Source organism: Macrosteles quadrilineatus, unplaced genomic scaffold (assembly GCF_028750875.1).
Source record: "Macrosteles quadrilineatus isolate MER2022 unplaced genomic scaffold, UCM_ALF_1.0 Scaffold_9__3_contigs__length_116548681, whole genome shotgun sequence".
NCBI classification, from domain to species: Eukaryota; Metazoa; Arthropoda; class Insecta; order Hemiptera; family Cicadellidae; genus Macrosteles; species Macrosteles quadrilineatus.
The window spans coordinates 25,021,821-25,040,948 of NW_026542602.1; the positions used below are offsets into that span (position 1 = coordinate 25,021,821).

Below are 19,128 nucleotides of genomic sequence, written 5' to 3' on the forward strand. Positions count from 1 at the left end.
TACTTTTTATTTTTTTTTTGTTACACTTTTATAAAAAAGTGTAATTTAAATAGTGCATTGTGTTCTACAGACTAAGACTAAAAAATAAACATATCAATCATTAAAATACGTCAATTGGTTTCTGAACAGGATAACTTTAAACCTGAAAACTGTTTCAAGTAACCCCGGTTTACGGTACTTTGTAAGGATTGGGTTGACGACCGCTGTTATAATATTGTGTGCGTTTTTCTCTTGCCTTCCGTAGGTTATCAAGTGCATGTTGCCAGCGATTGTCTGTGGTTGGTTGAGGTTCTTCCCCAATTAATTTATTTAAATCCCAGGCTAATTGTAGTGGATGGTTTATTTCTCTCCCCAAAAATAAGCTTGCAGGTGTCGAACCGGTGCTTTCATGTTGAGCGGAATTGAATGCTATTTGAAACCAATGAATGTTTTGATCCCATGTTTGGTTGTCGGAATTGTGATATATTCTCATAGCAACTTTGAGATTTTTGTTGACTCTCTCTACGTTGTTTGCGCTTGGGTTGTACGGTGATGTAAATATGTGTTTGATTCCGAAGTTTAAACACATTTCCTTCATTTGTTTTGATTTGAAAGATGGTGCGTTGTCTGATACTAAGTATTGCGGGAAACCGTAGTGTGAGAATATGTGTTTTGTGAGAAGTGTAGTTGTGGTGGCAGCTGTCGCGTTTCTAGCTGGTAAAAGAATTACAAACTTTGAAAATGCGTCCACCACAGATAGTAGGTATGAGTTGCCTGACTTTGTCCTAGGAAGTTTGCCTACGTAGTCAATGTACACTTTTTGGAATGGTTTTGTTGCTAGATCGGATGATAATTCGCCTACCCTGGTGTTCGGAGCTTGTTTGGATCTTTGGCAAGAGAGACATGTTCTGACTTTGTCGGCTATTATTTTGTTTAAATTTGGTGACCAAAAAAATTGATTTATTTTATGTATAGTTTTCTTGATTCCTAGGTGTGCTGATGTAGGTGCTAAATGGTAGTATGTGAAAATCATGTCAATTAGTTTCGTGGGGAGTACTATTCGTGGTGTCTTTTGGCCGGGTGCTAAATGCATTAACACTCCGTCCTTTACTGTATATGCCTGGTTTCTATGTGGGTCCCTAATAATTTTGATCAACGTGGGGTCGTCTCTTTGATGTTCGTCGATGTTTTTGAAAGCTTCTGGAATTTTCATCAAAATGTTTACTGAATGTGTATTAGTGTCATCGTTTAGTGTTACTACTGTTGGTTGTGTGTCGGCGTCCTCGTATAACCTAGATAGACAGTCGGCGACTGGATTATCACTGCCTTTTATGTGCTCAGAATGAAATTGGAAAGAGTTAATGAATGTTATCCATCGCACAATTTTACCTACTTGTCGTGGATGATTTAGAAGCCAAGTTAATGCTGAACAATCTGTTTGAAGTGTAAACTCCCTGTGTTCGAGGTATTGTTGGAATTTTGTCAATCCGAATACGACTGCTAGGCATTCTAATTCAACTGTGGATTTGTTTACTTCGTGTTTGCTTAGTGGTCTCGATGCGTAGGCTACTGGTAATAAACTACCTTCGTGTGCTTGTGCTAATTGCGCTCCTAGTCCTGTGCCTGAACCATCTGTTTGTAGGATGAATTTTTTATTGAAATCTGGGAGTCTTAAAACTGGTTGTGACGTTAGAGCTTTTTTAATACTTTGCAAGGCGGCTTCCTGTTCAGAGCCCCATTCAAATGGTGTATCTTTGCGTTTGAGTTTGTTTAATGGTGCCGAAATGTGTGAGAAATTCGGTATGAACCTAGCATAATACGCTGTCATCCCAATTAGCCTAGAAATCTGTTTGACATTTTTGGGGGTTGGGAAGTTAAGAATTGGTTGAATTTTTTGTGTGTCAAATGTAACTGTGCCGTTGCGAAAAATGTGGCCTAGGAATTCGATGTGATTAGATGCTACAGTCATTTTTTCTGGGTTGATCGTAAGACCTGCGTTTTGTAATCTAGTTATTACTTCCTTTATTTGATTGAGATGGTCTGAAAATGATCCATTTGAATAAATTACCAAGTCGTCGAAAAAATTGAAAATGTATTTGTATTTTATGTCTCCAAATATTTTATCTATTAACCTTGTCAAAACCTGTGATCCTGTGGCTAATCCAAATGGTACAACGTTGAACTCAAATTCCCCAAATGGGACGACGAATGCTGTGTATTTTTTGCTTTGTTCTGTCAACGGTATTTGCATGTATGCGCTGTTCAAATCCAACAATGTATACCACTTCGCTTGACCTAGATATTGAAATGCTGATTCGACGGTTGGCATTGGCGTAGACTCTAAATTAATCAAGTCGTTGAGCTTTTTGTAATTGACTACAAATCGCGTTTTGTTTCCTTTTTTGGGGACTACAAATCCTGGACTACTGTATTCGGAGGATGATGGTCTTATCACGCCCTTTTGTAATAGGTCGTCGATTTGTTTACGTAATGCTTCGAGTTTTGGCGGTGCGAATTGGTACGGCCTACTCCTTACAACCTGCTGAGATTTTAATTTTATGTCGTAGTGTATCAATTTTGTTTGCCCTAATCGTTTCGATACTGTGTTTGGAAATGACTGTAATAGTTTGTGTATTTGTTGTATCTGGTTTGGTGTCAAATTATCGCCCAAGGTGTAAGTTTTGTCTTCTTGTAGATTACTATCGTGTTGGTCTGTGTGTAATATGGCCATGACCGGTCTTGTCCCGTATGGAAATGTTACATTGTGATTCGCCACGTCTATGATTGCTTTTGTTTTGGTGAGGAAATCTAATCCTAATACAATGTTTATTGGCAATTTAGGTGCTATTAGGAAACTGAATGTCCAAGAGAAGTGTCTAATTTTAAAGTGTAGCTTTGCCATGTGTGAGAACGTTACCTTGTCGCCTGAGGCTGAAATAGCGAATTGATTGATCGGAGTGATTGATTTTGTAATTAAGTGATTATTTTTGATTGTATCAAAAAAGGATCGTGAGCAAATTGACGTCGTAGAACCTGTATCTATGAGTGCATTTGTTTCAATGTCGCCGAAAAAAATTGGTATTGTACATGTTTTTAATTTAGGAAAGTTTGGAGCATTTTTGTTTTTATGGCTATGTGTGTGTGTGTCTTGGTTGATTGTTGTGTGTGAATAGGCGCTATGACGTGTCGGAGGTGCGAGAGCGCCAATTATCGGCCTCCTCTGGAGTTTAACTGTGTATTGTGTGTAGGTGTGTGTTGGTTCGTAGTGTCGGTGGGCGGGCGGTAGTGTGTGGGGTCATTGACCTGCCTCGGTGCGCCGTGATATGCACTGTTATGCACTGGTGTCCTATAGTATGTACTTGGCTGCATGTGTGGTCGATGTGGGAATCTTGGTTGCCCATGTGGCTGTTGCATGTATTGTGGTGTGTATTGCCTATGTTGAGGTGTGAATTGCCTATTTTGAGGTGTGAATTGTCTATTTTGAGGTGTGAATTGCCTATTTTGAGGTGTAAATTGCCTGTTTTGAGGTGTGAATTGTCTATTTTGAGGTGTGAATTGCCTATTTTTTTCTGTTCTGGTTTCCCATCGGCGTGATTGCGAGTTGTTACCCTCCTCTAACTGTCTCACAACTTCTAATTTTGGGATAAGCGCTATTAAATCATCAAGTTTGGTCGGCGGCGGGAATCCCGCAAGACGTGCCCTATTTGTCGCGTTTATACCTGTCAATATTACCTCCAGTAAGTCGTATTCTGTTGGTATTAGGATTTCTGCTGATTCTTTCACCTGGATAATGAAATCTGAAAGTGACTCGAATTGACCCTGTACCCTATAGACTGTTTGAGTCAGGAGCTGTTGTTTTGCCCTTTCTGGCAGAAAGGTACTAATTATAGTAGGAATTGTTTTACCCTTGACCTCCCAGTTCTCCTGTAATGCCATGGTCCAAATATCCCTTAATTGCCCTGCTGTTTTGTGTAACAATGCTATTGTGATTGATTTGTCGTCGGCTAACTTTAATTTCTCAATTTGAATGGCCGTTTTCAAGAAGGCTAACAATTTGCTTGTGTCAGTGCCGTCGCAATTGGGAGCTTTCGACGCTAGATCGTCAACTAATTTCGGGTTTGTGTGGGTGTGTGTTGATTGTGTTACAGGTTTGTTTTGTGATAAAGCTTGAGCGATTGAATTGCCTATGGCTTGGGCTGTGATTCTGATCATTTCCGCCGTCTGATCCGCTAAGATGGGTGTGTTTTGTTCCGTGGGCTTTGGTGTGTTTGGTACCGTTGGCACCTGCGCTGTCACCGCGTTCTTTAAGATGACCCTATTTTCTTCCAGTGTCTTGGCTGCTACTAAGCCCCACTTCTCACACTGCTGAATTGCGCTTTGCGCGTTTAATTCCTGTATCCATGATACTCCTGTGGGTTTTGTTTCCCACTCGTAAATCTTGGACATCTTGCCTTGATCTACTATTATTTGAATAGTAAAAAAAAATCAATACCTAACAACTTCTTTAATATCAACTATTTTACCAAACAGGTGGGAAGAGTTTGGGCTGGGCAAATTGTAATTTAATAAGAAAAAGAGAGAAATTATTTAAAAAAAGGTGTGAATTTTGCCTAATGATTGTATTTTACTGCAATTGGTGTGTCAAATGTTTGACTAAGATCTGATTCCCTATATTGTTCAAATGTATGTCGTCCCTACGATTTGAATGTCTGTACGTGTGTAAATAATATTTATTTGAATTTAAAACATGTGTTAGAAAAATTGGCTGGGTATTTTGATTTGACAATGTGTGTAAAAATGTGTTGAATTGAGTAATTTTATCTATTGTGTGTGGTGTATATTCTGACCTAGGGAAATATGGTAATCCTAACAGTATCAACCTGGTGCCTAGATAACGTTTCCTGATTACCCTGAGCAATGATACATATTGCTGTGTCACCATTGTTATTGATGTATTGCTGAATATGTCATTGGTTCCTATCCACAACAATAATGGTATTTCACTGTTGAAATATGGATTTGTGATTTTGATTTGTTTCTTTAATTGTCCAATTGTTGCGCCTGAAATTCCCATACTGTATTCTAATTTTAATTTACTACCTTCTCGGTTAACAAAATATTCCAGACGTTTAGTCAGTGAATCGCCGAGTATTTGAATTTGTATCATATTACGGTATCAAGGTGGTCGAAAGAGTGTAGCAGGGTAATGGCATGTCGGTATGTCGGAATTCTTTTGTTTGGTTGTAGTGTCGGCCCTGCATGTTCAAGGTCGCTGCGAGTGAATGAAACTTTGTGAACTGTAAAATATAAAACTGTAATGCATTTTATGTCTGACATCTATTGCTGTACTGATTGTTGTGTTATTGTTGTACTAAATTACATGAAATTTTATGTAAGATAATAATTTGTTAATGTGAACAATGAATTGACTCTGTGGTTTTGGCTCGATTCAGAAGGAATCAACACTGTCAATTAACGGCCTAATTTGACTGAAATGTTGCGAAGTGACGATTTACTCAAGCAAATGTTGTAAACAGGCTCTTGGCTTTCTTTTGATTATGTAGTACATTTTTTTTTACATTTATTATTATTATATATTTTTTTTACGTTTTAAATGTTTTTCTGTTTTTATATTTATTTTATATATTTATTTGTATTTTTGTTTAAGATGAGCCTGTAATAACTGTGTGTAATGTATATTTAAATCGTGTATGTTTGCTTGGAAATAACAAATCTGGCCTTAAATCGTCGCTTTATCTTTGAACTTCTGTTATCTAACATTCCAGTTCTGTTCTAAGTCTGTCTGGCCTATTAATGACATGGACTCTCAACTTTCACTAGCCCACCTCAAATATCAAAACTTTGCTGAACAACTTAAATTCTAAACACAACTTAAATTAAGGTGATGAGTTACAACTAAAATATGTCAGACTACGCTTTAAAATACTATTTTAACCATTAATTAATTCACTGCAGTACCCTTTCGGCTGTAAAAATTATGAAATAAAAATTTTTGGGGATATTTATGACTTTTTGGGGTTGGGGAGGTGACATACAAATGAATTTAAAATTCCCCCCAATTTTGAATTTTGATTTTTTTGGTCGTGGCCTGTAAACTATACTGATGTGCACTTTGACTCCTAATATTTTGCTTTCGGTAATAAAAATATTCATCAAACACTCATTCGGCCTGTCGTCGAGGTATATTTAGTTTAATTACTGCCTTTCAGACTTGATGTCGAACTCGTGAGTGATTACATAAATGCATTTAAATATATTCATCAACTTGGTTTAGTAAAATATTAATAAAAAACATCAAGGCTCTCCTAATTCTACTTTGAAATTAAAACATTCTCATTAAAATTGATTTTTAAATTTTCCTTGGAAATAAAATAAATTGAATGATATTGATTCACATTTCATGACGTGCCTAGCTATGCATGCTCGTGCGTTCCAGGCCGCCACGTGGTGCCGACCTGTAGCCTGTCGATTTCCTGTCTGGACAAAGCACTTGGCTGGTCTGAGACACGTTTTAATCTATTCTATTTCTGTTAAAATTGCATTTTTGGCCGGATCTTGACGCTCTGCTACCAATATGTGATGATGTGGTGTAGTATGAGTGTAAATGAAGATACCTGGGCCCTATATATCTTCCTCTAACCACTGCCAAATCACGCACATTTCCTGTCGAAACCCAACTCTATTGCAAGGAATTAATTTAGCTCGTCAAAGTGCACAATATTACCTTAGCTGCCTATCACAGCCAGCTTTTATGTTCTTAAAGTATCTAATTATAATATAATGAACAGAGAAATATATATATATGGACTTATTCTAATTCGTGAAAAAGGTTACTAGACTTAGCAAATGTGAATTCTAATTTACGATATTAATTGCCAGACCACGACCCTTCGAGAATCTAATAAACTACATAATTTAATTACTCCTGCCCTAACCTACACCCTTCCCCAACCCCTACTTCTATTAGCTAGACATCTTAGGCTACAGTTACTTATCCAGTTAGATGTACAGCTCCAGGCGCTCGACACTATACTGTACTGCTCTTGGTTCGCTGCGCGTGCCTACCCGGGTGACTGCGCGCGCATCGTAGTCATGTGACTTGCGCTATTGTAGCGATCCGCTACAGTTAGATCTACATTCTTCATTTTAGGCTTGAAATAAATTTGTTTGTGGGTAAGAGCGAATGAGTAAGCATGAACAATAACCCTTCTCCCCGACACGCTACCATACCACAGCATCTTACTAGCAGAGCTCAAGGTGATTGACGTAATTGTAATGAACTAAATTTAGACTTCCACCCCCCAATGTCACCAATGGGCCCTAAAGGTTGGTATGTAACAATTCATGACGGTTGAACAATGGCCTTTAAAATACGCTTTTAATTTGTTTCCTAGCGTTTACCGTATCTTAGAAAAAGTTAGTTAACAATAATTACAAAAACTTGTTGGGCGAAAGAAAAATTCTAAAAAGCTACAAATTAATTTATAATATATGTATCTATATCGTATTAAAGTGTGTTAAAGGTTTAGCGCTTGGTTTACAATGTAAACATTTTCAAAGTCACAAGATGGTTTCTGAAACTCTTTATACAACTCTCCTTTATAAAAATTAAAAAAAAATATTATCCAAGAAATTGAGCTCTTTAGCCACAAAATCCACCGTTTTTTTACTTACCTGACGAAGAAATAAAAACAGTAGCAGACGACGAACTTTGTTATGTCATATTTAAAAACTCATTTAAAAGTACCGACTTTATTTCAAGATTTAAAATAGAAAATATAAACTTTTGAGCTTTTAATTAGAACCAATAGTGTCCTAGACTAATTGACATCTTTCACACGAAGTGTCAACGATTTACCTTTAGTCTAAATGTCAAGTTATTTTGAAGCTGGACATTGAGTTTTGGTGCCGTTTTCATTGGCATCTACCACTTCTAACCTTGGGGAGCGAGCTGGCGTAGTGGTTAGAGCGCGGGACTTCAGTCCCTGAGGTTCGATCCCCGCCAAGTCACCAATGGATTTTATCTAAGTGATAATGCCGCAACCCCTAGGTCTAGCCTGAAGTAATGTGAAAAACAATCCCAGGCTCGTGCCTAGCGTCCTTAGGACAAAAAAAAAACCACTTCTAACCTGCACTAAGATGGCGGAGTTGAAGCCAAACTGCTTGTATGTTAGTTATATAGATGTGCTCCATCTATTGGTCTTATGTGATCGTTGATTTAAACTAACGGAATTCTGATGAAAATTTGATCATGAATTATTAGCAGTTTTGCAGGATGATTAACAATAGTTTTTTTTTTTTTTTTTTTTAATTTAAATGGCTTGTTAGTTGGCAACAAATCTTAGAGATGTGTATACATTTTTTAGGACAAAATTGAATTAGCAGATGCCATGGTAAAGAAGCGTACTAGAAAAAGTTACTGTCGCCTCATCCAATTTTTACAGCAGTCAGCTGTTGACATGCTAGGCGAGCAACCGCGACAGTGAGGACGGGGAACAGCTGATTTCATGTTCCTAGTTGGCAAATTGTCTGCTAGCTACTAACGTACACATGCATAAGCCATCAGCGGTAGCACCAGTAGCCTCAATGAATATATAAACACTTCTGTTAAGGTTTAAATACAGTAGTCAATGTTATTACTGAATTTGATACTATACATATTGTTACTAATATATGAAATGGAGAAAAACGTTACCTTAAAAATACAAAATTTCCCAATTTATATCCAGACCTTTTTAAATAGCTTAGAAAACAAATAATTTAGTATATCAAAGTGTTTTTGTACGGTTATTGGTAACAGGACAAATTCAAAAATTGTAAATTTAAAATTCCCTTATTATTCATATAAAGAATATTGTAAAATGTTGTAGTTTGCTTGTTTATGGATATATTTTGATCAAACTTGGCAAATTTATTAGAACAATTACAAAACTATTTGGATCATGAACGGTACTCTAGTTTTCCCAAGGTAGGACACGTGAATTGGAATTTTAGCGTTACAGGCACAATGACAGTAAGAATCAAACAAACGTACAGATATATACACAAGACTCGTTTCGGCTATCTTATTTTATACAACGTAGAAATAACCAAACACTTCATGAGTCTACGCAATGTACAGACAAAACAGTAAAGACTTTATAATCTTATAACTAACTATCTGCCCATGCTTCGCAACGGGGTGAGAATCTTTGGGTCTCTAATTCCATCGTAAAAAAATAGTATATTTCGTACCTAGGGCCTAATGTGAGGTTTTGCCGACTCGATATCGGGTTTTAAGTTCGGGACGAAGTCGAGAACGTGAAACGATCGAGAGCTGCAAACCCATTTTGGCTCGTGGTACGAGCGGTTTTTTTTTACCCAAGTATGTTTTGCAATATAACGTCCCTCTTATTTATGTGAAATATTTTAAGGAATCAGCAAAATCAAAAATAACAATAAATAGTTGTCTAGGCAGCTGTGACAAAAAACAAGTCTATTGCAATGCCATGGATACAGCTTGTGCATTTAATATACATTAATGTTTTAAGTAAATAGGCGAACAAGTGATTTTGCGGCCCTAGGGATGTAAACCCCTGCTCGGTCCCCATATGACGATGACAGCTGGCATGGCCAGCAAAACGTAACTTTCAGCCACCAATATAAACCAGCTAAATGTATATAAAACAGCTAAAAACATCATAGTGAGGTGAAAAATTCGTTACGCATACTTTTACATTACCATGAATTAATTATATGCATACAGAAAAAACGGAGTCATACTTATTGCGTATTTTAATGTAAACTAGTGGCTTGTAGGGACATAGTCCCTAAAAAGCTACGGAAAAGGAATTATTGTTGGAATATTTAAACAAACTCAGAATCAAATTATCTATATGTCAGGATAGGCCTAGATATCCCACTACAACATATCTTTTGTGCAAAAAAAAAAACAAAACAGTTTGTTGTTTGTCTTTGTTTGCTTTTGTTGATAACGTTATGTTCAATAAAGAATTTGAATGATTCCTGAGTTTAACTGCTAAAGGCAGCAAACATGTTTATGAATAAATATTGGTTTATTAAGGTAGCTTTGGTTTTTTGGTTAATGCTGATAACAAGGCTTCCCCGATTGAAATACAGTATTGGAAATTGTTTTCGTCAAATAAGAAAAGCCAAAAAATGGTGTGTTGAGATACCCTACCCAGTTATTATTTCTAAGTCTATGCTCATTTTGTAAAGGTTTAACAAAATTATTCTTAAGTAAAGGCATCCCATTGACAGAACTTGGACCTAAATTTGTTTGTGATCAACATTAAAAAACCACTATTAGCCTAGTGTAAGTATGTGGTGTTAATCCTCCTAAAGGTGCGATTGATTTACATATTCTACCAAAAAAGGCCTAGTCAACGTCTAATTACCAACTATTTTGCGGCTAGTTATGGTTCCATTACCCAGTTATCGAAACTAATCACGACATAAATATTTTTGGTTCGTTTAAATACCTGTACGAACCTACTTCATCTTTATTCCCAAATTGTTTTCTAAGAGTAACCGTTGAGGTTATTCCACTTCATACAAAATATTGATTAAACACTACAATAAATCTCAAATATAAATGTAAGTAAATTAAAAAAAAAAATTGGAATAAATCTTTTACATATGTTTTGAAATAAAAACAAAGAAGATCTTCTTTTAATCTTGAATCGTTTCTTAAATCTTGAAAACAATTTATTTCAACTTTGACATAACTAAAAAGTCTTGATTATTAAAGGTAACGTTATCCCTTTATATAGTTGGTTTTATATAGTATACATTACATTGCAGAATTGACTGGCAAATGAGTAATCCAAATGTAAGCTTACTTGCTAATGATAAAATCACGATCAGCTGGATTGAAGTAAACAAAAATCAGCAGTAAATGCCTTCTAATGCTATTCTTATGGAGAACATTGTACGTTATATCTAATTTTGTGTTAAGATTTTGGGAATTTCACTATTTTTCCTGCCGTCACGGGATAAAGACCTTTAATTTGAGCCCTCTCACGTCGTTCTACGACTTCCCAGTCGCCCACAATTTTGACGCAAAAAATCGGCTTACGTAATTAATATATAGATTCCCATGAAACTGATAATTTACCCAGCACATTAAGGTCTTTATTCCAAGTATCTCAGTTCGTAAACCATACATACAATGTGACGATAAAACATCAACAAAATAGCATGTAGTTTTATGTAATCCTCACGACATTTCATTTGGTCCATTGACTTTAAATCCAATAATTGTAAAAATTATTGGAGCTTTGAAAAAAACTTCATATAAAATCCTTACACTAATAAAAGACGACGTCATGAGCGCGGGAAATGAGCTACAGCGGCTAGAGCATAGCCACATGAATACAGAACGGAATGAAGGAACTAGAACGGAGAACTGGCAACAGCGCACGCGAGAAGTAGGGGGGGCGCACACACCGCTCAAGCACTACAACGCATTAGTGGCATCCTGTCCACACACTGTTGATATATACCGATTTGTGGCATGGTGCCACAATTTAAAAACTGGAATGTTAGATGTTAAAATGGAGTGTTCATTAAAAATATCGATGCAGACATGTTTCTACCACCTTCCTTCATCCACTGGTGGCCGCAGGTTGAAAGATGCCACAATTAGGTGTTTGCGAGTATTCGGTAAAACCCCGTATGTGTGTGTGTGTCTGTGTGTCTGGATGTGTACAGAGCTAGAGACCACACCTGTGGTCCGATTTCGATGAAATTTGGTAAGGTTCTAATCAATGGTATCTCCAGGCGTTTTTTTCATTTTTTTGAAATTTGTATTTTTAATGGGGATTTTCCCATAAAAACCCATAAAAAACAGGAAAAATCGGATTTTCTCAAAAACGGCCCGAACGATTTTGATAAAAATTTAGTATGTTGTAGCCCTTTAAATTCTGAATAAAATGGTACAAATCCCATATCTGTAAAAATTACGGTTCAAAAGTTATGGTCAAATATGTTATTTTCCCATAAAAACCCCCAAAAATAACGAAAAATTGGATTTCAGAAAAAAATCCGGTTTTGATTTAACATAGTATGTTATAATCCTTACAGTTTTGATAGTTTTTTTTTTAATTTTTTAGAAATTTTTATTTTTAATGGGGATTTTCCCATAAAACCCCATACAATAACGGAAAAATATGATTTTCCCAAAAATGGCCCAAACGATTATGATAAAAATTTAGCATGTTATAGTGCTTTAAATTCTGAACAATATTGTACAAATCCCATTTGCGTATATTTACTCTCACCACTTACACATGATAAAGGTTGTTGACAAACTTATGGGAGAAAGTATGTGTCAGAATGCTGATACCGTTTATTTTATTATTGTATGGTTTTTAAGGGAAAACATAATTTACAATAACTTTTGAACCGTAATTTTTACGGAAACGGGATTTATGTCATTTTGTTCAAGGGTTGAAAGGGCTACAACATAATAAATGTTTATCAAAATCGTTTGGTCCATTTTCGAGAAAATCTGATTTTTCTGTTATTTTATGGGTTTTTATGGAAAAATAACCATTAAAAACAAAATTTCCAAAAAAATTTGTACTTACATACCAAATTTCATCAAAATCGGACCACAGGTGTAGTCTGTAGCTCTGTACACATCCACACACACACACACACACAGAGAGACATCACTTCGAAAACAACTTTTTTGGGTCCAGGGGGACTCAAAACGGATATATCCACTCAAAAATCAAACTCAAAAATGTTGACGAAAACAATACTTTCTCCAACCATATGGTATAGGGGGAGAAAGAAAAATGCAGTTATGGTCGGTTTAAATATCTGTGTGTGATTAGCTACCGGTATTGGTGTTTTAAAATTAGACTGCTTCAAAGTTAAATTGCACCAAATATGATTTTTTAGTTACCGGTACCGTTTAAATTTAAATTTTTACTCATTAGGTTTTTATAGAACAATGCCACAAAGACTGCAAATTGATTTTGTTTTTTATTATTGCTATCTGCTAAAGATTTACTAAATATTTTTTAAACCTACCCATTTTTGCACAGAGAAAACATTTTGCCTTGTCCCGGCCCAAAAATTAGGATGGAACTAAAACATCTCTTTACGTCACGTCCCAAACTAAAAGTACAAACCTGTGCAGGCCTAAAAAATCGTAAGCTGTGGGTAAGTTACTAGGTATATGTAAAAAAAACACACAAGCTGTGCCCAGCAGCTGACCTACATTAATGAAAGCGACTGAATCTGCCAAAAAAGATACTATATTAGGGCTAATCAATGTTATGTTTTGTGACCTTTTATTTAGTATCTATTAGCCCCAAGGCTCTTTTCTCAGGTAAGCTAGTTCAACTCTATCCCATTACAAAAAATGTCATACCAATTGGTATTTTTTTCATGAAAGCAACTCAATGTAATTTTATACCCAAATTTATCAAAGTAAACTACCCTAAACCATACCTGAGCTTGATATGGAGTGATAATGCCGCACTGGTCTGGTGTCAACCCTGCGTTGTACAGACTCTGAAGATACAAGGTTGTCTGTACGGCCTCATGAGGGTTGTACCAGCTGGGGCTTTCTTGGGACTGACAGTTGGTGCCTCTGACTCCGTGAAACACCAGGGCTGGGGGACTCTGGTCCTCACGTGTTGGCAACAGCGATCTCAACCTGTCCAGTATTTCTGCTTCCTCACTGGTCACATCTGAAACCTGTTGGAATAGTTTGGGTATAAGTAAAGGTTTGTCAAGAATCATTGTTAATGTTGATATTATTGCTACTGTTGATACTGTTGCCACTGTAGCAATTATTCAAAATTAAAATTCCCCAGCATTATATATGTGAGATTCACAGACCTTTACTGGTCGTAAGGATTCATAAAACAAAGCTTGTTTAGTTTTCTGTTTATTTCCGATTGAGCTGAACCCCCTGGATGTATTGTAATAAGTTTACATAATTTACAAAATTTGTAATTGTTTGATTTTTTACCCAACCCGCTATGTTAAACTTCCCTATCCCATGCGTGATGTAAACAACTTCTTCACTTCATGAGTGAAGTTAAGTTTCAAAAACTCACTAGTGAAGTAATGAGACTCATTTAATTAACATTGAGTGCCCAACTAAAAAAAAAAATATACTTCTATGGAGCCAAAGACGTTCAACGCTAGAAATCAGCTGTGCGCTTGAATTTGATTGTTATGCTTTAGAGAATTTTCCTAACCTAGCTTTTGTTAGTAAAAGACCGTTACTGTTAGAAGATGAGTGAAATGGATAATGAAAAATATTGAACGTAACCCCCTGTATATGGTAGGGTTAGGTAAAATCTTGTACGTTACACGTTAGCAAGAGCATGTTTACATCACTTAGGTGAATTATGCAACTCACTTCCACTCGTTGCACAACATTCACCTGCATGATGTAAAAACGCTCTTACTACTTGTGTAAGGTGTAATGTACTATTGTACATGTACAAATGTAAAACACAAATGTTGTGTATTAAATCACAATGTTTTGAATTTTACTTGAGTTTCTATTTTCTTGTTATATTTATACAACACAAATACAATAGTCAAATATGACGCATAACAACATTTGCAACTTATTTCAAGGGAATTGTGTATTATTTACTGTAGTTAGGTATCAATGGTAGTGGTAGGTACTGGTAATGAAAACCAAGAAAAGAATTGATTTTGCTGAAGAATTAGTTAAAGATACGACAAACCACTAATTAAGACTTTAATATAGGATAATTAGGTTTTAAATCCCATCCAAATAACCGCATTACCTTAGGTATCAGATCTCCATGATAGAACATGTTGTTGGGCAGTTGCAGTATCTCTGGGAGAGAGCGGTAGTTGTAGACCAGTCTAGTGACTAGATGGGGGTTGTATCCACCAGTAGAGGGGAAACCAACAACATCCCTGCTGTAAAGACTGCGCTGCAGCAGCCGGGACAAGAACGACTCTCCTAGACCAAAGTGTTCAGCAACTGAGCTAATCACCACTGGACCGAGCTGCAGAGGGTCCCCCGCTAAAATGGCTTGGCCGTGAGACTTGTGTAGGAACACTGCAAGTGAAAAAAACTTCTATTTAGCTTCAGAGGAAGTCTGCTATCCACATGATCACACACTTCATACTAATAATGGGGTGGCGGAATAGTACCTGGATTTACACACCACCCAGGTTAGTGACGTTTAATTTTTCGACCAAATCAGGTCTGGCATCGTGGGATAGGTCGTCAACATCTTCCTCGTCATCACTAAGTCTTAACTACTTTGCTTACTGTAAACTGAAAAGCAATTTGCATGCAATACTAGTGACGTTAGTTACCTAGAGGTATAAGAATCTCCGGTTCAGTAGCTTGGCCGGCCTCATCCACCACAACATGTGTGAAGTGTCCCTTGGGGAAGCCCATCTGGTAGAGGACAGCTAGGGCGCCACACGTACCCACAGTCACCCTGTGTCGACCAATAGCATGGCGGGAGATGTTCACTACACCTTCTATACAACACAATAAACTAAGAGTCATGTTTGATTTTAAAAGAAATTCCAAGCTATCTATTTAAGATTAAGATGTGTCTGGAATAAATTAAACAATACTATAAAAAAATTAGCTTTTTGGTCTTTTTAAAGAAGACCCAGCTCACTTAAATCATAAGGATAAAATAAAATGGGTGTGCTGAACAAACAACTAATCAATAACAAAACTATAATAAAAAGCATCACAAACCAAATTTTCAAGCGTCTTTGGCATTACGCTTGCCTGACTCCAAAACACAATTGTTGGTCTCCTCATATCGAGACCAAGTAGTTTTTCAGTGATACTTTTGAAATATTTAGCACCATTTAATACTATGAAGAATGAAGTACCAAACATCCACCCTTCAATAATCAGGCATTGTTACCTTGTACATGGTTGGGCACAGGCATCCTCTGCTCGTCTCTAGCCTTGATATCCGCAGTACCACAGTAAGGCCGCAGACTGTCAGGTACTCTGCCCTGGTCTGCGTAGTGGAAGCTGCAGAGCCGCAGCAGATCTCCTGCAGCCAGCAGTCCACTCTGCAGCAGCCTCTCGCACACCAAGTCTGCTGCGGAGTTGCTAGGAGTCGCTACCAACAGTCTAGAAACAACCACATTTTTTAAGAGGTTGGTACCCTTTTAACTATGCATTTGCCTATCCACATGGGCCTCAGGGTTCTGCTTGGAAACATTGACTTTTGGATACTGAAGTAGGCATACCATGTATATGGACTGGTTGTAGCCAGGTTTTTTTATTAAAAAAGATCATAGTTGAAAGTGCCGCTCACAGATTGTGCTGCTGACATTGTTCATATTACATAAAAGATAAAAGATACTATAGCTATAAGATATACTAGAGAAAAGATACATTAAAAAAATCATTGTATCAAGGACATTTCTGGGAGAAAGTGTGTATTCAGAAGGTGTAGATACCCTACTTTAGGACATTAATACGAGCCACAGTGGATAACTTACCTACTATCAGGAATGAGGAAGTATATTTGGAGAATCGCTTCAACAACTGTGATGGTTTTGCCTGTGCCAGGAGGTCCAAAAATAACATAAGGAAGAGGTCTCGCTTCACCTTTCAGTATATTACGGACAGCTTCCTTTTGATGGTGGTTAAGTAGTGGGTTAAACCATCTGATTTTTGTCCTTTTCCACAGCGGAATATTGGAAACACTTTCTTTTTCAATTCCCAATTTCATTTCAGTGTTAGAGTTCCATTTTATTTTTTGTTCTTTCTTTTGTCTTGATGATTGGTTTTCTATGTTTTTTGCCCTTGTGTTTTTTTCTTTCTTTTGTTCTTTGCTGGATTGATTCTGATTTATTTCTTCGGATAAGTTTTTCTTTTTATTACAACCTTGTGTTTCCTCAATGGTTTGAGTAGATTTTTTGTCCTCCGCAGAAGGTAAAGGTTTGATATCTTCTTTTAAGACATTGCTATGTGATAGCAATGTCTTTTCTATCTCTTCTAATGTTTTCATTTCAGTTTTTCTCTTCGGTACTTTTAATCCCATTAAGCGTCGAAACACATCATCCATTTCTTTAGAACCTTTTTCTATCGAATGGCAATTTCCATTCTGAAGAAACCTATCCACAACTGAAACTCTTGGGGGAGATGACACTTTTGGGATTTCATCTTTCAGTGGTAACTTTTCAAACATATCTGATACTCTACTCTTTTGACGCTTGTTTTTAGATCGGTTTGTCTTTGAACTATCAACATTATTTACATTATTGATTGCAGAGTTTACACTGTCCTCGATACTTTGTTCAGAGGAAATAAATGTTTCAATAACTGATTTGTCTAAACCATTTTGGTTGGTGCCTGTGTTTTTACTGAACTCTTGTGTGGTATTATCAATTTCATTCACTGACTTTTCTAAACTATTTTGGATTGCACTTTCTTCTTTGGCAATACCTTGAGCATTATCACCACCATTACTGATATTATTGTCACAGTCTATATCAATTGCTTCACTGATATGGGATGAATTTTTATGATTAATATTATTATCTGTATTAGATTCAGACTTGATAGTTGCACCAACTGAATTATGATTTGCTTCGTCAACAATTATAACCTGAAAAAAAAACTGTTATTAAAAATCACACAAAAGAATTAGGTACTTAATTTAATCTAAGCCACCAGTCCTGACTCCTGAGGGACTTGGATTGAAAACTGCCCTCTATAATCAGTGTTTAAATAGGGTGGGGGACACCACAGCAACTAAACCAAACCACTGACGGCAAGAAAAGACATTTTTATTTGAAAGTTGTTCTCGAATAGGTACTATTATCACAAATGCCGCTAATGACTGTGTGCCCCTAAAGAAAATGTGAGCTGTTGAAATGCTTTCTCTGTATTCACATTTTGTGTAAGTCTTTTTGCTTGCAACATAGTCAGGTATGTTTTCGGTTTCTGATTGGTAAGTAGAAAAAAAGTAATGCTGAGACAATACAGTATTCTTTTTGGGCCATAGCATTTCGCCAAAGGCTTCAACTAGCTGTTCATACTCCACGTCTTTGATCTTCTTTGTAGGTCCTTTGAATGCAACTAAGTTGTAATGGATAGAACCGATTGATGCACATAGAATTTGAGTTTTTTTTAGTTTTGTTTGATACATTCTTCATGCTGAGATAGTTGTCAAATCGTTCAATATAGGCTGAAAATCTTTCTTTTTCTGAGATGTAATTTTCAAATGGATCTGGTGTGTTATTTTTTATCTTTAGTTCCTCAAAAAACTGAAATAAAAGATCCATTTGTAGTTTCTGCCCTTCCAAGAATTTGTCAAATTGTTCTGAATTCATTTCTCTTCATTGAATTCATGTTCTGACAACGAAACATAGACAGGAGGCGTAATCGTGATAATGACCGCAGCAACAGTGGTGCATAATAGCATTGACTTTATATCTACACAATAGGCTTAACTCATCACAGTCAACCTGACCCTGGACAATCTCAACTATTAGGTTACAAATGCGCCCTAACACTACCCCAAAACGACTTTTCATTCTCAATTGGCCCTCTATCAATGACCTGTGTTGCCTGTACAGCGAGGCATTTTGAGTAGGAGAAAACCGGCCAGAATACTTTAGGTTTATCAATAACGAAGATAAGGGTCATTCTCTCAAAATTTGACATTTCAGCATTTAGGTTTGAGGAGATTTTAACTTATTAGGACCCCAATGAATCTAATACCACTGGATTCAGAATTTCTTAATCTACAAAAAAATATATTCAGCAGCGCAGTTTACTATGACATATTCTGAAAATGAAGCAAAATATTACCTAACATTGAGAAAATTCTCATTACTGTCCCCTATCATAAAATGTCATTAAAAGTTCCTGGAAATATGTGTAGGGCTATAAAAGAGGTGGAAACTAATACAGGGTGTCCACAGAAAATTTGTCATTAATTTCCATGACTTTCCATGACTATCCATGACCATTTACCATTGATTTCCATGACTCGCGAACTTTACTAGAAAATTATATATAACATACACATACAGATAATACTGCCTGGACAAGTAATTTCACAGAAAATACTGAAATTTGTATTAACACTGGAGTAATAAATTTGCAAAAATATCGTATTCAAA

General features: G+C 36.4%; 1 protein-coding gene across 1 annotated transcript in view; it reads right to left on the reverse strand.

Annotated features, from left to right (window-relative positions):
* The window catches only part of LOC129003292 (uncharacterized), a 56,813-nt gene that overhangs the window by 12,665 nt on the left and 25,020 nt on the right, over positions 1-19,128 (reverse strand). The window contains exons 14-18 of the mRNA XM_054431582.1: positions 16,495-17,606; positions 15,906-16,120; positions 15,331-15,501; positions 14,787-15,067; positions 13,465-13,713 (exon numbers count right to left, since the gene is read on the reverse strand). Coding sequence (XP_054287557.1) covers positions 13,465-13,713; positions 14,787-15,067; positions 15,331-15,501; positions 15,906-16,120; positions 16,495-17,606 — 2,028 coding nt within the window. The remainder of the gene's footprint in view (positions 1-13,464; positions 13,714-14,786; positions 15,068-15,330; positions 15,502-15,905; positions 16,121-16,494; positions 17,607-19,128) is intronic.